General features: G+C 51.8%; 1 protein-coding gene across 1 annotated transcript; it reads left to right on the plus strand.

Moving 5' to 3' along the window:
* Positions 1–1,484: 1,484 nt before the first annotated feature.
* On the plus strand, positions 1,485–2,073 carry NRARP (NOTCH regulated ankyrin repeat protein). The gene has a single exon (XM_077135636.1). It carries the CDS (start codon positions 1,508–1,510, stop codon positions 1,850–1,852), a length of 345 nt encoding a protein of 114 aa, XP_076991751.1. The 5' UTR covers positions 1,485–1,507; the 3' UTR covers positions 1,853–2,073.
* The last annotated feature ends 18,163 nt before the right edge of the window (positions 2,074–20,236 follow it).

A 20,236-nucleotide genomic window follows, 5' to 3' on the forward strand; every position in this document is an offset into this window, starting at 1 on the left:
GCAGCTGGTATATGGCCCCCACCAGACCCGGCAAGGGGTTCCGCCCCGGAGGCCCCACGCCGCCTGCTCGGGAAATCCCGCCGGCTCCGGAAGAAGGCAAGTCCCTGCGTGCGCCGCTCCCGGCGCCTGCCCAGCAGTCGGGGAAGTCATTCCTCCTTAATTTCCAGCGCCCACAGACAAGCCATAAACTGTAAATCCTAATGAGGAAATATGGCAGGTCCCGCCTCCCGCGGCCAGTGTGCTTACTGCCAGTTGTCACAACGGTCAATAAAAAACGTCTTCCACGATTTGGAAACGAATCATTTCAAACTGCCTTTCAAGGCGGCCCTTGTTGCCTTACCCGGGGCTGCTTACCGGGCCGGGCCTGGGCTTTATGCTGCTAGGGGGAGCGGTGGGAGGAGACCCCGCTGAGCCGAGCCGGGAGACCCGACTGCCCGCCGATGGGGAGGAACGCACGGAAACCTCCCGGCCCTCCCTCAGCGCTGACGGGGTCTCCTTCCCGGCACCCTGTGGGGGGCAAACAGAGCGACCAGGGCCACGAGGAAGCCGCCTTCGCGCGGGAAGAACCTGCGTGGCGGTGGGCCGGACGCCCGAGCTATGCGTGAGGTGGTCACCCGCGTGGCGGTGACCCCATGGGCCGGCCGGGTGGGACACGCCTCGTCGCCGCGCTGCGCCCCCGCGAGCTGGGGACGCAGAGGGTCAGTCGCCACGGTCGGAGGGTCCCGGGTGTCCGAAGCGGCCCCGCCGCTCAGGAAGCGTGCAACGCACTCCGTCTCTCCCCCGCGGCCGCAGCCCTCGAGTTCCACCCGGGGTTACGCCGGGGCCTGGGACGCGCCGCGCAAGAGGGTTGGGAAAGCCCAAATGGCCGGAGGAGAGGAGGTGGGACGCCGGCTGAGACGTCGCGGAGGAGCCCGAAGCGGCGGGGGTACCCGCGGGCAGAGACGGCGACGGCGCGGAGCTGAAGAACCTGGCGGCCACCTGGCCTTCACTGCCCCGCGCTCCGCGGCGACCAGCGCCCCCTGCAGTGCAGCTCGCGCCCGCGGCCGAACACCGCCCAGCCCCGCCCCCGCGGGGCGCCACCCAATCGCCAGGCTGCCGGCGCGAGCGTCACGGGCGCCCATTGTTATGCAAATATATAGAGCGTAAAAGGCGCCGGGGTGCGGCGTGCGGCCACAGCAGTGGCGTGTGGGGAGGTTGTTCGTCGCGGTAGCAGCCAGGCCCCGGCTCCGGCACCCGCCCCGCGCCTCCTCTGCGCCCCCAGAGCGCAGCGCCCACTCCCGCACGCCCGCACGCCCGCCCGCCCTCCCGGGCGCGGCTGGATGCGGCGGGGGCCACGCGGCCGCGGCCCCCGGCCCCGAGCGCCCGCAGCGCCGAGGGGCGGCGAGCGGGGCCCGGGCGGCGCTGCGCCCTCCATGCGCCGCGGCGCGCCCGGAGGCAGCCGGGGCCCCGCGCCGCAGCCGCCGCCCGCGCTGAGTGGGCCCGCCCCGGACCCGGGCCCGGCAGCAGCATGAGCCAAGCCGAGCTGTCCACCTGCGCGGCGCCGCCGCCGCAGCGCGTCTTCCAGGAGGCCGTGCGCAGGGGCAACACACAGGAGCTGCAGTCGCTGTTGCAGAACATGACCAGCTGCGAGTTCAATGTGAACTCGTTTGGGCCAGAGGGCCAGACGGCGCTACACCAGTCGGTTATCGACGGCAACCTGGAGCTGGTGAAGCTGCTCGTCAAGTTCGGCGCCGACATCCGCCTGGCCAATCGCGATGGCTGGAGCGCCCTGCACATCGCCGCGTTCGGCGGCCACCAGGATATCGTGCTGTATCTCATCACCAAGGCCAAGTACGCAGCCAGCGGCCGGTGATGCCCGGCACGGCCCCCGCGTTCTCGGGGTCCCGAAACCCCGGTCGGCGCCGTGTCGTCTCTGCTGTACCTTCCCGCCAACTACCTCGGCTGTGCGCCAGGGTCTCCGGCCCAGCCCGAAGCCCTGCGTCCGGCCCCTGGGCCCGAGGTCACGAGTCCGACGCGCACGTCCGTGGTCAGGGCGGTCGCTGCTCCGGGCCCCACGGCCCCGCCGACCGAGCGCCCCCCGGCGGCCTCCGGGCCAGCCCGGGCCGGGCCCGACGCGCCTTCCCACGGTCCCCGCCCGCTGCCTCGCGGGTGGGGGCGGGGCGGAGGCTCCGGCCCCTTTGAAATCTGAGTCTCGCAACCAGCAAGTTTGGAATCCCGGGATACCGGATCCTCTGCTCGAAAGGTTTTCTCCGAAGGCGGAAGGTGGGGGGGACGCCCGACTCGGGGAGACGCCGGACTCCGGGCACCCCCGCGCGCAGGACCCGCCCGGCCGGCGCAGGGACGCGCCCAGACGCCAGCTGCCGCCGGGGCTGAGGGCGGGGGTATTGCGGGGCGTCTCCGCGCGCAGCTGCCCCCGCGCCTGGTGCCGGATAAAGGAAAAAATCTGTTGTTGGTTGTTCTAAACTATTTATCGTGTATGTGTATATTTGTGGGTGTATTTTGTGCGCCTGTTTTGTTTTGGGGTGTTTTTTTTTTTTAAATAATGTGCGTGGTCAATGTGGTTTGTGGGGGGGAAGTATGCATTTTTTTCTAGTCTTAAAACTAAAAACTTGAGTCTGCCATTTCTTGGTTGCACTGAAAATCCTACCCCGCCTGATGATTTTCCCATGCAGTTCCCTCCCCCCCTTTTTTCCCCTGTCTCCCTCTCCCCCTCCCTTCTCTCCCCCTCTCTCTACCCCCTCCTCCTCCAACTCCTCTCCCCTTTCTGTCGCACCCCCTCCCTTCCCTCTCTCTCCGGAACAATTCGCGTGCGTCCGGGAAGTGCCAGCCCCAGGCCCCCCGGGTGCCCCTCATGTGAGAAGCCGCGAAACCTACTGGCTTCGCGCAGTTTCCGCGGAACCCTCGGAGCTCGCCGGCAGCGGGGAGGGGGAGGGGCTCTTTTCTAGTGAGTTCTATTATAGTTAACAGTTGGTTGCACACTTTTTTAAGTAAATGGATTTGCCACAATAAGTTGTCATAACATTTATGACAATATAAACTATTAACATTTTAAGCCAAGTTTTAGGTGTATTATTTGAATCTTGGTTATGAACCCAATTTTAAAGGGCGTTGTATCCAGCGTTGTGAAGGCAACAGTGTACCCATATTTATATTTTTATAAAATAGCTATAGACTGTGAATCTCCTGTGCTCGTGGCTGAGCAAGCGTGAGGGCCGCCTTGGCCCCCTGCAGCCTCCCGGAGCCTCGAGGACCCGCTTCGAGGCTGGAAACCCCGCGGGGGTGAGGGGCCGCCGGGGCGGGGGCCCGCCGCGCAGGGCCCGGGTCCCAGGAGGGTTCTGTGCGGCCCGCGGGCCGCCCTTCCTGGTCTCCGTGGCTCCAATTTTCTATGCAACCCCACACCCCTTGTTGTTTTGATCCTGAGAAATAAAAGGGAGGCTGAATTATTCAAATTTAAATGAGGTTTCCCCTTCAGAGAAGTGCTGCTGACCCTTCATGCCCAAATGGGGAGCACGCAGGTGGGTGGGGGCCCTGCGCTTGGCTGGTCACATTTGCGCGCCGTCTGTGGCTTTTTAAAAAGTCTTGCGTGAGAGGAATATATTGCTAATGTCACTGAAACAAGCGGACATTGAGACCAATGCACAGATTACTCCGAAGGGAGTTTTTCTGTATATTTTTTTTCTAGATGCAAATACCTTTTTAATTATGTTAATTAATGTTAAGACTTTTTAGGCTTATGTGGAAGCTGTGTGGGTCACGGTATGGTCACTTCTAACTGGATAAAGTCTGCAGCACATTCCTGAGTGTACGATAGAGACTTATAGCCCAGCATGAAAAGTTTATAAATAAATTTTTCATTGATCTTTTTATATATATAAAAAAAAAACAGCTGGCTGCTTGTCTTCTGTTTTGTCTTGGCGCGGGTGCGGACAGCTTGGTGCTGCTGGCGGCTGCTGGCTGGGAACCACCACACCGTGCCGGGCCTGCGTCCCCCGACGGCGGTCGGTAGCCTGCCTGCATTCCCGTTTCCTGTCACACCTGGGCTCATACGTGTACCGAACGGTGAGGACGTGAGGGCCAGGCCTGTCCCTGGCGCGGGAGCTGCCCCCTTATCCTGGCTGGCCAGCCCGGGCTGCCGGAAGCCCATCCCACCCGCCCCGCTGCTGTGGGTTCATGCTCAGAAGGCGTGTCTCAGGCTGGGGTAATATTAGAACTGCCTTTGAGTGAAAGGCCCCTTTTACAGCTGCAGGCCCCCCAAAGTGTCTGAGAGCTGTGGGAGCGTGGGAGGGCACAGACCCCAAGTTAGACCTGAGGGTTTGACTGCTTCAGGGCCGGACATCCCCGTTTGCGCAAGGACAGAAGCAGAACGCAGGGTCTCTTGGCCCACCCTGGAGAAGCGAGGAGGGACCTGGGGCTCTGCATGGGGGGTGGGGGTGGGGCTCAGGGGAGAAAGACCTGGCAGGTCCAGAGGGACAGCCCCCCACCCCGCAACAGCAGCTTCAATGAGAAGTGTGAGAGCCAGGAAAGAAGGTTCTACTTGAGATGCTTGGAGAGTTACAAGGTAGTGCCCTCTTTCCTGTAACCCTCCAGCTCCCTAGTCCGTGGGGCAGGGCAGGATCGATGCTGCCTGAGCTGGTGGCCCGGCCGCTTTGCCCTGCCCAGACTGGACACTGTCAGCTGCTGGGCTCTGTCCTGGGTTGGTGGGGCACATTTTCATTTGGAGAAACAAGATATTTCCTGTCCCTCAGAGAAGGCCTGTGGGATGCAGACAGCTTGGTCCTTAGAGGCTCCTGAGGTTCAAGGCTCCTGGTACCCAGCATGAATGAACACACAGGGTGGGGGGTGCTCGACTAGGAGTGTCCCAGGGTTCGGGGGTCACACTGCGGGGTGGGTAGGTCACAACTGTGAAAAGGGGAGTTGGTATAGAGAACCTGGAAATTACTGGGGTATCTCCAGTTTGAGGTCAGATCTGGCTACTATGTGAGTGCATCTGGGGGGTGTTGGATACACCTCAGTTCCCCACACACGGTGTTTCCAAGCGTAGGCAAGGGGCTGCACCCACAGGAAAGCCACCAAACACGTCTGTGGGAACACCGTGGATGCCTGGGGTCCACATCCACCGCCCACATCACCAGGAGCAGCTGTGCCCAGTGCAGTGTGCTCGCCAGCTCTCCTCTAGGAGACATACTGAGGAACGCTTTGTGCCACCCACCAAGGGACAGTTCTCTCCAGTTTGGACAAAGGGGAAGCCAGGCCGAGCTCACATCCCCAAGGTGAGAGAGGCAAGGGTGGGACTTCTGTTGGGGTTCAGATGACTCTCCCCAGGGGCTGGGCTGGGGACTCTGGGGATCCCGGACACACTCACCTTACTCATTACCAGGGGCAAGGCCCCACACTCACCTTACTCATTACCAGGGGCAAGGCCCTAGGAGGCAGCGTCCCTTAGAGGGCGTGCACTCTAAAAACTTCCTGGTCCTTTCTGCCCTCTGGGGTCAAGGCCGCAGAGATCCTGGCTCCTGCCTGCACCAGCTCCATGGACTTCAGCCCCCAGCACCCACTCCAGGGGTCTGTGCTTAGGTGCCAGCACCCACGGCCCACAGGCTGTAGCACCGCCACCCCAGCCCGGGAGAGTCAGCCTAGCTGGTGTTCAGAGATTGGCGTGGCACGGGGCCCCCAGGCACAGTCCACAGACTTCTCCTGGGGAAGAGCCCTGAGCCAGGGTCCAGAAAATGGGCAACAGCGTGGAGAGGGAGCTGGGGTCCACAGTGGCCTCGGGCTTTGGCTGCTCTTGGGGCCCCTGCCACCCTCCTCAGGCAGGCCTTGGTGAGGAACCGCCTTTGGAAGTCTTTGTGGCCAGGGTGAGCTAAAAGGCCCAGCACACCCAACTCACTTCTTAGCTCCAACCCCCTTACTGTCTGCCCCAGGGGCCCTGGGCTCTGCCCACCCCTACCCAGGGGCATCAGCTGGGAAGAAGATGCATAGCCAGGCTCCTGGAGGCCCTTTGAGTGTGGCAACCAGGGGCCACTGAGGACACCAAAGGGGAGAGACCAGTGGGAGGGGGGCTGGGCCCCTGGGAGCTCCGGAGGGGCCTGTGGTAGGGAAAAGAATCAGCCTAGGGGGGCAGGGGCAGGGTGCACCCCCACTGCACAGCCTGGGGTGGAGGTCGGGGTCTCTATCCCTTTGCTCTGAGCCTGGTCTCTACTAGGACCAGACCGGCCACCAAACATGATGGGGAAGAGGGTCAGCCAGATTCCCCCAGAGAGCAGGGCCAAGAAGGTTTAGGGGCCAAGCCCAGCCAGGGAGATGGGGCAGAAAGGGGAGCAGGTGCTGTGCCCTGGGGTCTCTGCTGCAAAGGCCTTCGAGGCTCAGCACCTGCAGGACGGAGGAGATGCTGGCACTGCACACCCGGCTAGGGGCGACCCCCTCGCGCCGCTGCCCCCTGACGCTGGACTCCACCTGGGCCTTCAAGAACTGGAAAGGAGGCCTGGGGCTGAGGGCCCAGCTGTTGACAACGACGGGGACTGGACGGCAGACCCGGAGGGGCCGTCGAAGGGCTGGGGCCAGCAGTTCTGAGTACGGGGCAGGCCCCGCCGGGGAGGGAGCGGGTGAGGTGGGAGGGGGTTGAGGGTCGCCCGAGGCCGCCGTCCCCTCTGCCCCCGCCCCCTCCTTCCGTCCCCTCCGCCTCGACCCGCCCTGGAGGCAGCCCCGGCCCCGCCTCCTCCCAGCCCCGCGCATTCTTCTGCGTGGCTGTCCGTCCGACGGTCCCTCCGCGCGTCCGTCAGTCGGTCTTTCTTCTCTTGGCCCTTCCAAAGCCGCGGCCCCCATTCATTCCCGGGGCCTCTGCCCTCTCCTCCGCACGGGTCCCCGCTCGGCGAGCAGCTGCTATGCTAATGAGGGGACGGCGGGGGCGGGAGAGGAGCTGGAGCCGAGGGGGCTGGGGGCCGACGGCGGGGGGCGAGCGGGGAGGGGGCCGCGGCGGCTGGGGGAGGGGGAGCCGGCGCTCACAAAGGCCGGATCTTTGCATTCAAACCCGGCCGGGGCCACTCGGGGCCCCAGCGCGCGCCAGGCCCGGGAGGGGTGGGGGCGGAGCCGCCGTCACCCGGAAAATGCCACCGACCCAGGCGACTGAGGGACCGCCCCTCCAGCCCGAACCCGCTCCGCGCGCCCACCCGCCCGGCCCAGGCCCAGCTGTCATTTCTGTCCTAGGGTCACGGCCTGGGGAAGAGTGGCGCACCCCCCGCCCCACCCCCACCAGACTCCGCGGAACGGGAGCTCGACTGGGCTGCGCACGTTGGGGGGGGTCTTAGGAAGAGTCAAGATCGGACACCCCCGCCGGCCCGGGGCCTGCGTGGAGGGACGCCGGGTCTACGGACGCCCCCACCCCCCGCCAACTCGGGGCCCGGCTCCACTCCGGTCTCTCCCTAGACGAGGGGGTAGAACTACACACACACACACACACACACACACACACACACACACACACACACGACGAGGGGGTAGAACTACACACACACACACACACACACACACACACACACACGCCACTCCGCCGTCTGCACGCAGCCTGGAGGGAGAAGAGGAGAGGGCGCGTCCGGACCTGCCCGTCGCCTCCCCTTCCCGGCCGGGCCCCCCTCCCCCGTCGCCTCCTCCCCTCCCCCCTCCGCGCCGCCTCCGCCCTCTGCCCCCCCCCCCGCGGACGCCTCCGGCAGCTCCGCCCCGGGCGGGGGAGGAGAGTGGGGAGGAGCCGAGCCGGGATCGCCCCGCCCCAGGCCGCCTCCAACCCGGGACACCCGGACCTGCCCGACGGGTCCGAATGTGCCAGACCCTGGCGACCCCGCACCCCCACGGCCCCTACGGGCGGGAATTCTCGGGTCCTGGAGCGTGGAACGGGTGAGGGACTGCAGGCAGGGGGCTGTGGGGTGGCGGATCCCTGAGGAGCTCGCGTTTCACCCCGAATCTGCGCTTTCTCTTCCAGGCCGCTGATCGGGGTTGGGGCACACAAGCAGACCACCTCGCGCTCCTTCCAGTGCGCGCACGCGGCTGGACCCCGGGCTGGGGGCGCGGGTCAGAGGACAACGCAGTAGGGGGCAGTGCTGCCGCCCTGTGGCCGTGGCCGGCCCTGCGCCTTCCGGCCCGTGGGCCACTATCCCTCGCGGCCACCTGCCCACTCTGGCCCGTTCCCCGCCCTGCTGGGGATATGCTGCTTACACCTTCACCTGCAAGCCGGAATTCCCCAGACACCCCTACCTCCTGAAAGGGGATGGCCAGGCAGGTGAGGTGGGCAAGAAGGGCAGTCTGCAGGGCTGCAGGGCCCAGAGGGCCGGTTTAAGGGAAAGCAAGGTCATGCAGGGAGGGGTGGGAGGGCCAGCAGGAGCAGTGGACTGCACTGGAACCTCGGCATTGCTGGGTGTGAGACCATGTGCACATGTAAGCTGTCTAGAGGAGAAGTCCCCAACTGGGCAGGCATCTCAGGACCTGCGGCCGTGGCCCAGTCAGAAAGGCCCAGCCGGGCCTGGGCAGCCCTTGAACCAGCATCTGGGGGCAGCTTGTGGAGCATCGTGGGACCGGTTTGGGTCCACGGGAGGGGATGCAGAGAGGTCCTCCCTGGGCCAGCCCGCCCCACCCTGAGTTGCTGGGACTCAGCCGGGGCCTTGGGAAGTGACCCCATTGCAGTCCTCGTCAAGCAGATGGCAATGGTGTGCGGTTCTCTGGCTCATCGTGGCCCGTGGACGTGGCCACCACATGCCACCCTTCAGATGGGAGCAGGATACAGCCCACATCCCTGAGCCCATCCGACGCAGGCCTCGGTAACCCCTCATGGAGAGGCTGATGCCCTGATGGCCAGGGCAGAGGCTGGACCCCATCCAGCCCCATTCTGATGGAAATGACTGTGTGGGGCAAGGAAGGCCCTTCCCTCTGTCCAGTCTCGACTTTTTCACCTGCTCGGAGGTGGCACTTGAGACTAGGGATACACCAGGTTTGTGGCTACACAATGCATAAGACCCAAGATGGCGGATCTGTGGGTCTCCCCCATTGTACCCAATGCCATCTGGTGATGTGTGGATACGAATTCTCAGGGAAAGCAACCCCAGAACACCCTATAAACTTTCCAGAGAGATACAACAAAACCCAAAAGAGCAGAGGTTTAAACAAGTTTTTCTCGCTCCCAAAGAAGTTGGGGTAGGTTGGTGGTGGCTCCCAGGACTTCCTTGCTCTACTGGGTTCAAGGTAGCTGCCCAGATCCAGCCATTACGTCTAGATTTCAGCCAGCAGAAAGAAGGAAGAGGTGAGCAGGCGCTGTCCCTCTCCTCCAAGAACACTTCCTAGAAGTTACTCTTGCCACTGCTGCTTGCCTCCCCTTTGGCTAGAACTGAGCTTTAATTCCCCACCACGCCCCCAGCTTCAGATGGGGTCATACTGGGGAGAGAGAAGGGTTGGTGGCGGGCAGGGGTCTGATGAGCTGTCCACACCTGGCTATGCGGGTGCTGCTGGGAGACCCACGCCATGCGGATGCAGACAGAGGCTTGGCTTTGCTTGGTGGTTCTTTCCAACTAAGAAACGCTCTGAGTTTAAAGACTTCTGCAGATGACAGTGTCTCTGAGGCCTAGCAAAGCACACCTGGGTGCCAGAAGCTGGAGCCCAGCGTTTTCTGAAGAACCCAGGGGTTGGGGTAACGGCCGCTCTGATGACCACAGGTGGGACACCCAAGAGTTCCACCCCGGTTCCCTCCACAGACTTTCTTTTATAGTTTAGGTGGGCTCAAGGCTCAAGGCTGCAGGCCCAGGAAATTAGACAGATAGTGCTTATCCAATGGTCCAGGAAGAGCTCTTACTGCCTCAGGGGGCTGCGGGAAGCTTCCTGCTCCACAGTGGGAGGGAAATTTATTGGGAACAAATAGGCCTTGCCCCTGCCCCAGCCCTTGCCTTGGGAGGGTTGTGGGAACCCAGCACTTGGATTCTCAAAGTTATTTTGGCAATAAAGCCAAACTTTCTTGCATGTAAAAAAAAAAGAGTAGATTTGTTTCTTGTAGGGCTAGGCCTCCATCTCCCAGCTTGGGCAATCTCCAACCTGCTGCACAGCCACTCCCCCACCCCCCACAAGCCCCCACCTCTCCACCCCAATACCAACACGCTTACTTCTGAATGACGAGCTGCTTCTCCCGACAAGAGCCGTCTGCCCAGAGAGAGGCTGGGGGTGGGGGGGCACTGTGAAAACCCAGCTCGGGATACGGTCACACCACGGGGGTTTGGACACACAGCTGCTCATGGCAGTGTCCGGATGCCGGGGACATATCACCACCACAAATGGATGCAGGGAGGGTAAGCTCTAAGAGGCTGCCGGACCAACCGACTGCCCCGTGGGCCTGCTCTCCTTGTAGCAGCTGTGCACGGCCAGACCCGAATGACAAAAACCCAGCACACACAGGGTTTGCTAAACTCCGACCAACATCACTCCTGTTGACTCTTAAAAACACCTACGGGGCGGGCCACGGTGGCTCAGCAGGCAGAGTTCTCACCTGCCATGCTGGAGACCCCGGTTCAATTCCTGATGCCGGCCCATGTAAAACAAAAAACACCTAGGGCTCGAGCTGAGACTCTGTAAAGGTCTCATTCACTAGGTTTGCCTTCCTGGGAGCTATAATTCCCAGAGGGTTCCTGGGTCAGATACATCCCGAAACCCAGAGGCACCAGACTCTCCAAGATTATCAGTGAATTCCATCTCCCTGTCCTTTAGGGTGGACACCCCTTCTCAGCATAGAAAAGTCAGAACGCACATTGCCCAAAGATCCCTATACATTGGGAGAAGAATAAAGGAGAAGGAGGAGGTATAGCACAGAAATGGGATTTAACAAATGAGTATGGCTGCTGAGTTACTCTATTAGTACTCCTTCTGGCCTCCAGTGTTTCGGGGTAGCTAGAAGGAGAAACTTGAGATGGTGGAGTGGTAGCCCATGACAAACTCTGGGATCTGTTTTGTAGCTGCTTGTTGAAGTGTGCTTTGAGGATTACTGCTTTTTTCTTTCTTTGCTTTGTATATGTGTTATATTTACAATGAAAAAAAAAAAGAACTTTCTTGCATGGGCAGGCACTGGGAATCAAACCTGGGTCTCCGGCATGGCAGGCAAGAACCCTGCCTGATGAGCCACCGTGGCCCGCCCTGTTCCTTTTCCTTTTCATTTTAATCAAGGGTGAAAGGAAATTATTTATCCTTCATATTCCTAAAAATCACTTTATTGTGGTATAATTTGCAAACGATGAAACAGACCCATTTCCAGGGTAGATGTTGATGAGTTTGGCTAGAAATACCCCCCTGAAACCAATGCCATAATCAAAATCTAGAACTTTTCCACGACCAGCACCCCTCCCGCCCCCCCGCGAGGGCTCTCCCTGGCTGCTGTCTGGGTCCTGCCCCTCGGATGAGCTGTCCCCCTCCAGGACCTTATACTACAGGAATCGTGCTGTGTCGTGGTCCTGTGACGCTGTAACAGCGAACCACAGGCTGTGTGGCTTGAAGCACAGAAATGTATTGCGTGGCCCCCAAGTCACAAAGCCTGCAGGGGGGCTGGGGCCTCTCACAGACGGGGCCTCCTTGGCCTCTTAGAAGGTCACCGGTCTCACTGGCATCACCTTATTAAAAGAAAAAATTTATTGGCAAAACTTCATACACATACAGTCCATCCAAAGTATATAATCAGTGGCTCACAATATCATCACATCGTTGTGTATTCCTCACCGTGACCATTTTTAGAACATTTGCATCTCTCCAGAAAAATAACAAAAAGAAAAAAAAAACCATACATCCCATATCTCTTATCCCTCATTGACCACTAGTATTGCAATCTACCCAATTTTTTACCCCTTATTCACCCCTATTATTTACTTATTTTTTGTCCTTATTTTTTTACTCATCTGTCCATACCCTAGATAAAAATAAAAGGAGCATCAGACCCAGGATTTCCACAATCACATGCTCACATTGTAAAAGCTATATCATTATACGGTAGTCTTCAAGAATCAAGGCTACTGGTAGTATAACTTATGTAGACAGCTTAATTGAACACCATAAGTACATGGAACCTTGAGTAGGGCATAAGATTTTGTAGGTTTGTTCAGGCTGATGCAATAAATCCCAGAAGGATTTGAACAGTGAATAAAAAAGTATTTGCAAAGTCCCCTTGGGGGAATGGTGAGAAAGGAGGAAAATTCAACTTCCCCAATTCTTATGAGAATTCTTGGTATTCTCATAAGCAGTGGGAACAACCAAAGCGATAGGCCGAGCCCCTAGTCTTGGGGTTTGTTCATATGAAACTTAACCCCACAAAGGATAGGTCAAGCCTACTTAAAGTTAGGCCTGAGTCACCCCCAAGAGAGCCTCTTTTGTTGCTCAGATGTGGCCTCTCTCTCCAGTCAACACAACAAGCAAACTCACCAGCCTCCCCTTGTCTACGTAGGACATGACTCCCAGGGGTGTGGATCTTCCTGGCAACGTGGGACAGAAATCCTAGAATGAGCTGAGACTCAGCATCAAGGGATTGAGAAAAACCCTAGAACGAGCTGAGACTCAGCATCAAGGGATTGAGAAAACCTTCTCGACCAAAAGGGGGAAGAGAGAAATGAGACAAAATAAAGTGTCAATGACTGAGAGATTCCAAACAGAGTCGAGAGGTTATCCTGGAGGTTATTCTTACACATTAAGTAGATATCACCTCGTTATTCAAGATGTAATAGAGAGGCTGGAGGGAACTGCCTGAAAATGTAGAGCTGTGTTCCAGTAGCTGTGTTTCTTGAAGATGATTGTATAATGATATAGCATTCACAATGTGACTGTGTGATTGTGAAAACCTCGTGTCTGATGCTTCTTTTATCTACCTTATGGACAGATGAGTAAAACATATGGATTAAAAATTAATATATAATCGGGGCAACAAATATTAAAATAAATTTAGTAGATTGAAATGCTAGTGATCAATGAAAGGGAGGGGTCAGGGATATGGTGCATATGAATTTTTTTCTGTTTTCTTTTTATTTCTTTTTCTGAATTGATGCAAATGTTCTAAGAAATGATCATGATGAATATACAACTATGTGATAAAAAAGAATGTTCATATTGTATGTTGATTGGTTTTATTAATAAAAATTTTTTAAAAAACAAACAAATTTTGTTTTCAAAGCTACTGGAACACAGCTCAACAGTTTCAGGTACTTCCCTTCAGCCACTCCAGTACACCATAAACTAAAAAAGATGTCTATATAATGCATAAGAATAACTTCCAGGATAACTTCCCAAGCCTACTTGGCAGGTGAACTCACTGCCTTCCCCACTACGTGGGACGTGACTCCCAGGGGTGTAAATCTCCCTGGCAACGTGGGACATGTTGAAATCTCTCTGCCAGTGAAACTTTATTTTGCCTCATTTCTCTCTCCTCCCTTTTGGTCAAGTAGACCATATTTCTTTAAGATGATTTTATAATGATACAGCTTTCACAAGTGACTGTGAGATTGTGAAAACCTTGTTCTGATGCTCCTTTTATCTATGGCATGGACAGATGAGTAAAAAATATGGATTAAAAATAAATAAATAACAATAAAAAAGAAGGCTTTCTTCTTCTTTTTTTTTTTTCTTTTTTGCATGGACAGACACCGGGAATCGAACCCGGATCTCGGGCATGGCAGGCGAGAACTCTGCCTGCTGAGCCACTGTTTCTTCTTTGAAGTTGGGTCCAAGCCCATCCCATAATTTCTGTCCCGTGTTACCAGGGAGATTTACACCCATGGGAGTCATGTCCCATGTAGGGGGAGGGCAGCGAGTTCACCTGCCAAGTAGGCTTAGAGAGAGAGGCCACATCTGAGCAACAAGAGGTTCTCTGGCAGTGACTCTTGCATAGTTAGAAGTAGGCTTAGCTTCTCCTTTGCAGGAATAAGTTTCATAGGGGCGAACCCCAAAATCAAAGGCTCGGCCTATTGAATTGGTTGTCCTCAATGCTTGCAAGAATATTGGGAATTCTCCAGATGAGGAATTTAGTATTTCATCCTTTATCCCCCATCTGCCAAGGGGACTTAGCAAATACTTTTTTATTCTCTGCCCAAATTACTCTGGGATGCATCAGGATATCACACTAACCTGGACAAACCAACAAGATCTCAAGCCCTATGCAAGAATCCATGTACTTATGGTGTTCAACTAAACCCACCATACAAGTCAAATTAGGTAGTGCAATACCAAAGATAAATTTTGCACCAAATAAATGTCTCTTCCTTTGGTCTCACACAGAAGTTGAAGTCTTAAAACATGGACCGTATCATCCTTTACCTTGTATCCTGAATTACCTTAGCCCCATCCAGATCAGCTTCCTTCATATCTCTAGTGGTTCCACCTCATTTCACCCCAACTAACCCCACTGGCAGCCACCCTATTTCCAAATGGTGTCACAGTCACAGGGTCAGGGTATAGGGCCGCAGCCTTCCTTTTGGGGAGCCCAGTTCACCCCAGAACACATGGTGCGTGCCCTTCTCTTCCGGCTCCTGTCAGGAACTCTGAATTCACCCGCTGTGCAGGTGTGGCTGGGAGTCTTTATTTCTGCACAGGTAACATCTGTGGCTCCACTCAGAACATAGGAGGCTTGTCCCACAGTTCCCCGTTGCCGGATCAAGTCCTTGAGGAGGTGCCGGATCAGAGAAAGGCCTCACAGGGAACCAGGAGTGTGTGCACGGGGGCAGTGACGCGGGAAGGAAACACTGTGCTTACTGGTTCCCAATCCAGCAACCGGGCAGAACAGGGCACCGCCTAGCTGCAGTTTGTCCTGATGCTCCCATCTGCCTGGACCATGTCGCCTGTGCCCTGGTCCTGTCCCCATGCTTTGGTCATATTCCCATCGCCCTGGTCACGTCCCATACCCTGGTCATGCCTCAGGCCCTGGTCACGTCCCCTTGTCCTTGACACTGAACCCTGAGAACGTTACATATCTAGTAAATTTCTATTGTATGCTGGACATTATGAATTCTGCATTATTCAGTGATCGGATTGTAATGTTCTAGAGGAGCACCGAGTTTGTTCTTATGGAAAAAAGTTTGTGGATCCACTTGATTGCTTTGAGGCTGTTTTTAAGGTTGGTTATAACAGCTGAAACCATTGTTCACTCTGGAAACTATCCTGCTCAAGGCATGCCCGAATGCCTGGGGTGCACAGTGAGGGCTCTCCTGCAGCTCTCCAGGAGTTGCTTTTCCTTCAGTGGCTATTCTTGCTGGACATCATACCCTCCTAGGCAACTCTGCCAAAAGGCCATAGAGCAGCTCTCTGCATACGCCTTCTCTTCACCGCTCCCTTCTCTCCAGGACCCCACCCACAAGTACAAGCAGCCTCAGCAGTCCCAATGTCAAATTGCTCCCCTCAACCCAGCAGGACCACCACACATAGCTTAGATTTCTCTCCCCTGCTGAGTCTGGGAAGTGACCTTAGGCAGAAATTTGGGGTGGCCAAGGGGCTGCCTCATTTGCTCCCCTTCCCTAAGGCATTGCAGTCTTTGTACCACCTATTGTAAAAAAATGCAATTGAGAAATATATGAAGAATATTTACCTCACGTGAGGCCAGCACAAATAGGATGACAAAATCTGATAAGGAAAGGTATAAGAAAAGAAAATACTGGACAGTAGTTCCTATTAATATGATGTAAAAATCCTAAATAAAATATTAGCAAATTGAAGCCAGTAAAAATACAAATGATAATACATCATGATCAAGTGAAATTTATTCCAGGAATGCACATTTGGTTTAACTTTTAAAAAAATAAAAAATGCACTTTGCCACATTGACAGGAGAAAGAAAGAAATCATATAATCTTTGCAATCGATGCAAGAAAAGCATTTGATAAAAATCAACGGGGGCCCATAATAAAAATTCTCAGCAAACTAGGAAGAGAAAGGGATATCTTTAATCTGATAAAGGTAAATGTACAAAAGAGCCAAGCGAACATCATATTTAATGGTGGAATGGCAAACGATTTCCCCTGAAAGTAGAAATAAGCCAAGAATGCCGTTCTCACCACTTCATTCGGCATGGTGTGGGGGTCTTAGCCAATTCAAAAAAGCAATAAATGAAATGAAAGCCATCCAAACAGAAAAGACAGAAATAAAACTGTCTTTGTTTGCTGATGACATGATTATGTTCAGAAAAAACCCTAAAGAATCAATAGGACTAATATGTGAATTTACCAATGTTGTAGGAGACAAATTCAATATACGAAGATAAATTCTATTTCCATGAACTGTCAATTACCAATTAGAAAATTAAACTTTAAAAGCTTAAGTTTTTAAAGAAAAACATTAATATACACTTCCAGGAACCTCAATGAACTCTAAGCAGGAGAAATACTAAGAGATCTACATCAATACCTATTAGAGTGAAATTGTCAAAATCCAAAGACTCAGAATGTTGAAAGCAGCAAGAGAGAGGTGACTTGTTATGTACAATGGATTCCCTGATAAGATTAACAGCAGATTTCTCTTCAGAACCCATGGAGTTCAGGAAACTGTGGAACGGCATATTTAAAGTCTTTAAAGAAAAAAAAAAAAACTGTCAACCAAGAATTCTATATCCATCAAAACTATTTTTGAAAAATGAAGGAATTTTCAATTATGGATATATAAAAGCTGGAAGAGTTCATCATCAGAGGACCTACTTTATAAAAAATGTTAAGAGGAGTCTTTCAGGCTGAAATAAAAGGATACCATAAGCCATAAAAAGAAATAAAGAACACTAGTAAAGGTTACAGCATTTTGCATTTATAATTACCTATTTGAAATCCTATATTGTATTTTTTGACTAACTAACTGCTCTCCCCCCCACCCCCACTCCATATTATTTAACAGGAAAATACGCAAAATAATTAAACTCTACATTAATTGACATATAGTATACAAAGATGTAAGTTGAGACAGTAGCAATACAAAAGGGGAGGGACAGAAGGATATAGGAGTAGAGAGTTTATATACTACTGAAGCTAGGTCAGTACTCATCAAACTAGGTTGCTATTAGTTTAAGATGTTCATTGTAATTCAAAGGAAACCACTAAGACAATCAATTAAAATATAGAGAAAAAGAGAGAAAGGAATAATAATGGCATACTACACAAAAAGTAACTGAATTTTAAGAAGACAGTATTGGATTAATACTGTAAAAACATACAAGACAAACAAAAAACACACAAATATCTAAATAACAGAAGTAAATCCTTCCTTCTCAGGTATTATCTTAAATGTCAGTGGATTAAACTCCCCTACTAAAAGGAAGAGATTGGTAGATTAGGTGAAATATGTATATGCTGTCTATAACAAACTCATGTTACATACAAAGATATACAAAGTTTGAAAGTAAAAGGATGAAAAAATGTATTCATTATGTAGAATAACAAAAAAAGAGTCAGAGTGGCAATATTATTGTCAGACAAAATAGATTTTAAGTACAAAAAGTTTACAAGAGACAAGGAAGGATTTTATACATACATTAAAAATTTTGATTCAACAAGAAGATATAACAGTTGCAAACAAATGCACTTAACAACAGAGCTCCAAAAAATATGAAACAAAATTTGACAGAATTGGAAAGGAAATAAGTAGCTCTATGATAATAGTTGGAGGCTTTAATACACAACTTTTCAATAATCAAGAAATCATCTAGACAGAGTATCAATAAGAAAACAGAGGATTTGAACAACACTATAAACCAATACCAAAACTTATGATACCCAGTGATGACATGCTCAAAGGGAAATTTATAGCTGTAAATACCTACATTAAAACAGAAGAAAGATCACAAATCAAGACCCTAACTTTATACCTAAAGGAAATAGAAATAGAAGAGCAAACTAAACCTATATTAAGCAGAAGGGAGAAAATATTAAAGATTAGAGCAGAGATGAATGAAATGGAGAATAGAAAAACAATACAGAGTATAAATGAAACCAAAGACTGGTTTTCTGAAAAGATCAATACAATCAACAACCTTTTAGCCAGACTGACAAATAAAAAAAGAGAGGACATAAATCAGGAATAAAAATGGGGACGTTACTATCTACCTTTCATAGAACACTACAAATAATTGTACAACAACAAATTAGATAACCTAGATGAAATGGACAAATTCCTAGAGACATACAAACTACCTAACCTGACTATAAACAGAAAATCACAGAAGATCTGTAACAAGAGATTGAACCAATAATCAAAAACCTCCCAACAAAGAAAGAATAGAACCAGATTCTGTCTGATAAATTACCAAATATTTAAAAAGAATCAGTACCACTCCTCAAACTCTCCAAAAAAACAGAAGAGGAGGAAACATTGCCTACGTCATTCTATAAGGCCAGCATTACCCTGATCAATGCCAGATAAAGACAGTCCACAAAAAAAAGAAAATTAGAGACCTTATCTTATGAAAATAGATGAAAAAATCTTCAACAAAAGACTGGCAAACAGAATCCGACTGTATATTAATAGATTATACATCATGACCAAGTGGGATTTATTCAGGAATGCAAGGATAGTTTAACATAAGAAAATCAATCCATGTAATACAGTCACATTAATAGAATGAAGAAAAAAAAAACATATGATCATCTGAATTGGTGCAGAAAAGATGTTTGATAAAACCAAACATCTTTCTTGATAAAAACACTCAGAAAGGGGGGTGCAAGGGTAGTTCAGTGGTAGAATTCTTGCCTGCCATGTGGAAGACTCAGGTTTGATTCCTGGCCCATGTACTTTCCAAACAAAGAAAGAAGCCAAGAAAAACAAACAGACAAACAAAAATTCAACAAGTGGTGCTGCAATAATGGGATACTCACATGGGGAAAAATGAAATGTGACCCCGCTATACAGCGTACAAAAAAAAAAAAAAACCACTCAGAAAACCAAGAATATAAGGGTATTTTCTCAATATGAAGAAGGTATTTATGAAAATTCCACAGCAAAAATCATACTCAACAATGAAAGACTGAAAACTTTCCTTCTAAGATCATAAAAAAGATAGATACCCACTGTCACCACTATTATTCAACACTGTACATGCAGCCAGAGCAATCAGGCAAGAGAAAGAAATAAAAGGCATCCAAATTGGAAAAGAAATCACATTATCCCTTTTCAAAGATGATATGATTCCCTATATAGAAAATCCCATAAAACCAAAAAGGAGGCTACTAGAAATAATAAACAGATTCAGCAAAGTTGCAGGGTACAAGACAAACACTCAGAAATCAGTTGGGTTACTATATACTAGTAATGAATGATCTGAAGAGGAAATCAAGGAAACAATTCCATTTACACTAGTATCTAAAAGAATAAAATACCTAGGAATAAATTTAACCAAAGAGGTGAAAGACTTTTATGCTGAAAACTGCAAAACATTACTGAGAGAGATTAAAGACCTAAATAAATGAAAAGAAATCCCATGTTCATGGACTGGAAGATTTAATATTGTTAAGATGTCAGTACCTAAAGTGATCTACAAATTCAATACAATCCCCATCAAAACGCTAGCAGCCTGTTTTGCAGAAAGGGAAAAGCTAATCTGCAGAGTCACGTGGAATTGCTAAGGGTCCTGGTTAGCTAAAACAGCCTTGAAAAAGAAAAGCAAAGTCGGAGGACTCACACTTCCTGATTTCAAAACCTACTATAAAGCCACAGTAATTACGACAGTGTGGCACTGTGGTCCTGGCAACCTGGGATTGACAGCGCCTTCCTGACAAAAAAGGGGGAAAGAAGGTGTAATAAAATAGGGCATCGCTGGCCAAGAGAGATCCAATGGAGTCAAAAGGCTGTTCTGGAAAGCTGTTCTTAATGCAAGCTTCAGTTAGACAGTGCTAATTGCCATGGTTTCTAAACCCCAACCAACATCACTCCTGTTCACTCTTGAGAATACCTAGGGCTCAAATTGAGACTCTATAAAGGTTTCATGCATTAGGTTGGCCTTCCTGGATCATATAGTTCCCTGCGGATTCCTGGGTCAGATAAATCCTGAAACTGAGAGGACCAGCCTCTCCAGGGTAATCAATTAATTACGTTCCACAATCCTTCAGTGTGGGCAGCTCTTCTCAACATGAAAAAGTCAGAATGGGCATTGCCCAAAGATCTCTATAAATTAGGAGGGGGGTTAGTGGAGAAGAAGGAGGTATAGCAGAGAAAATGGGATTTGGCAGAAGAGTAAGGCTGCTGACTCACTATATTAAACATTCCTTCTAGCCGCCAG

This window comes from Tamandua tetradactyla, chromosome 2 (genome assembly GCF_023851605.1).
Source record: "Tamandua tetradactyla isolate mTamTet1 chromosome 2, mTamTet1.pri, whole genome shotgun sequence".
In the NCBI taxonomy this organism is placed as follows: domain Eukaryota; kingdom Metazoa; phylum Chordata; class Mammalia; order Pilosa; family Myrmecophagidae; genus Tamandua; species Tamandua tetradactyla.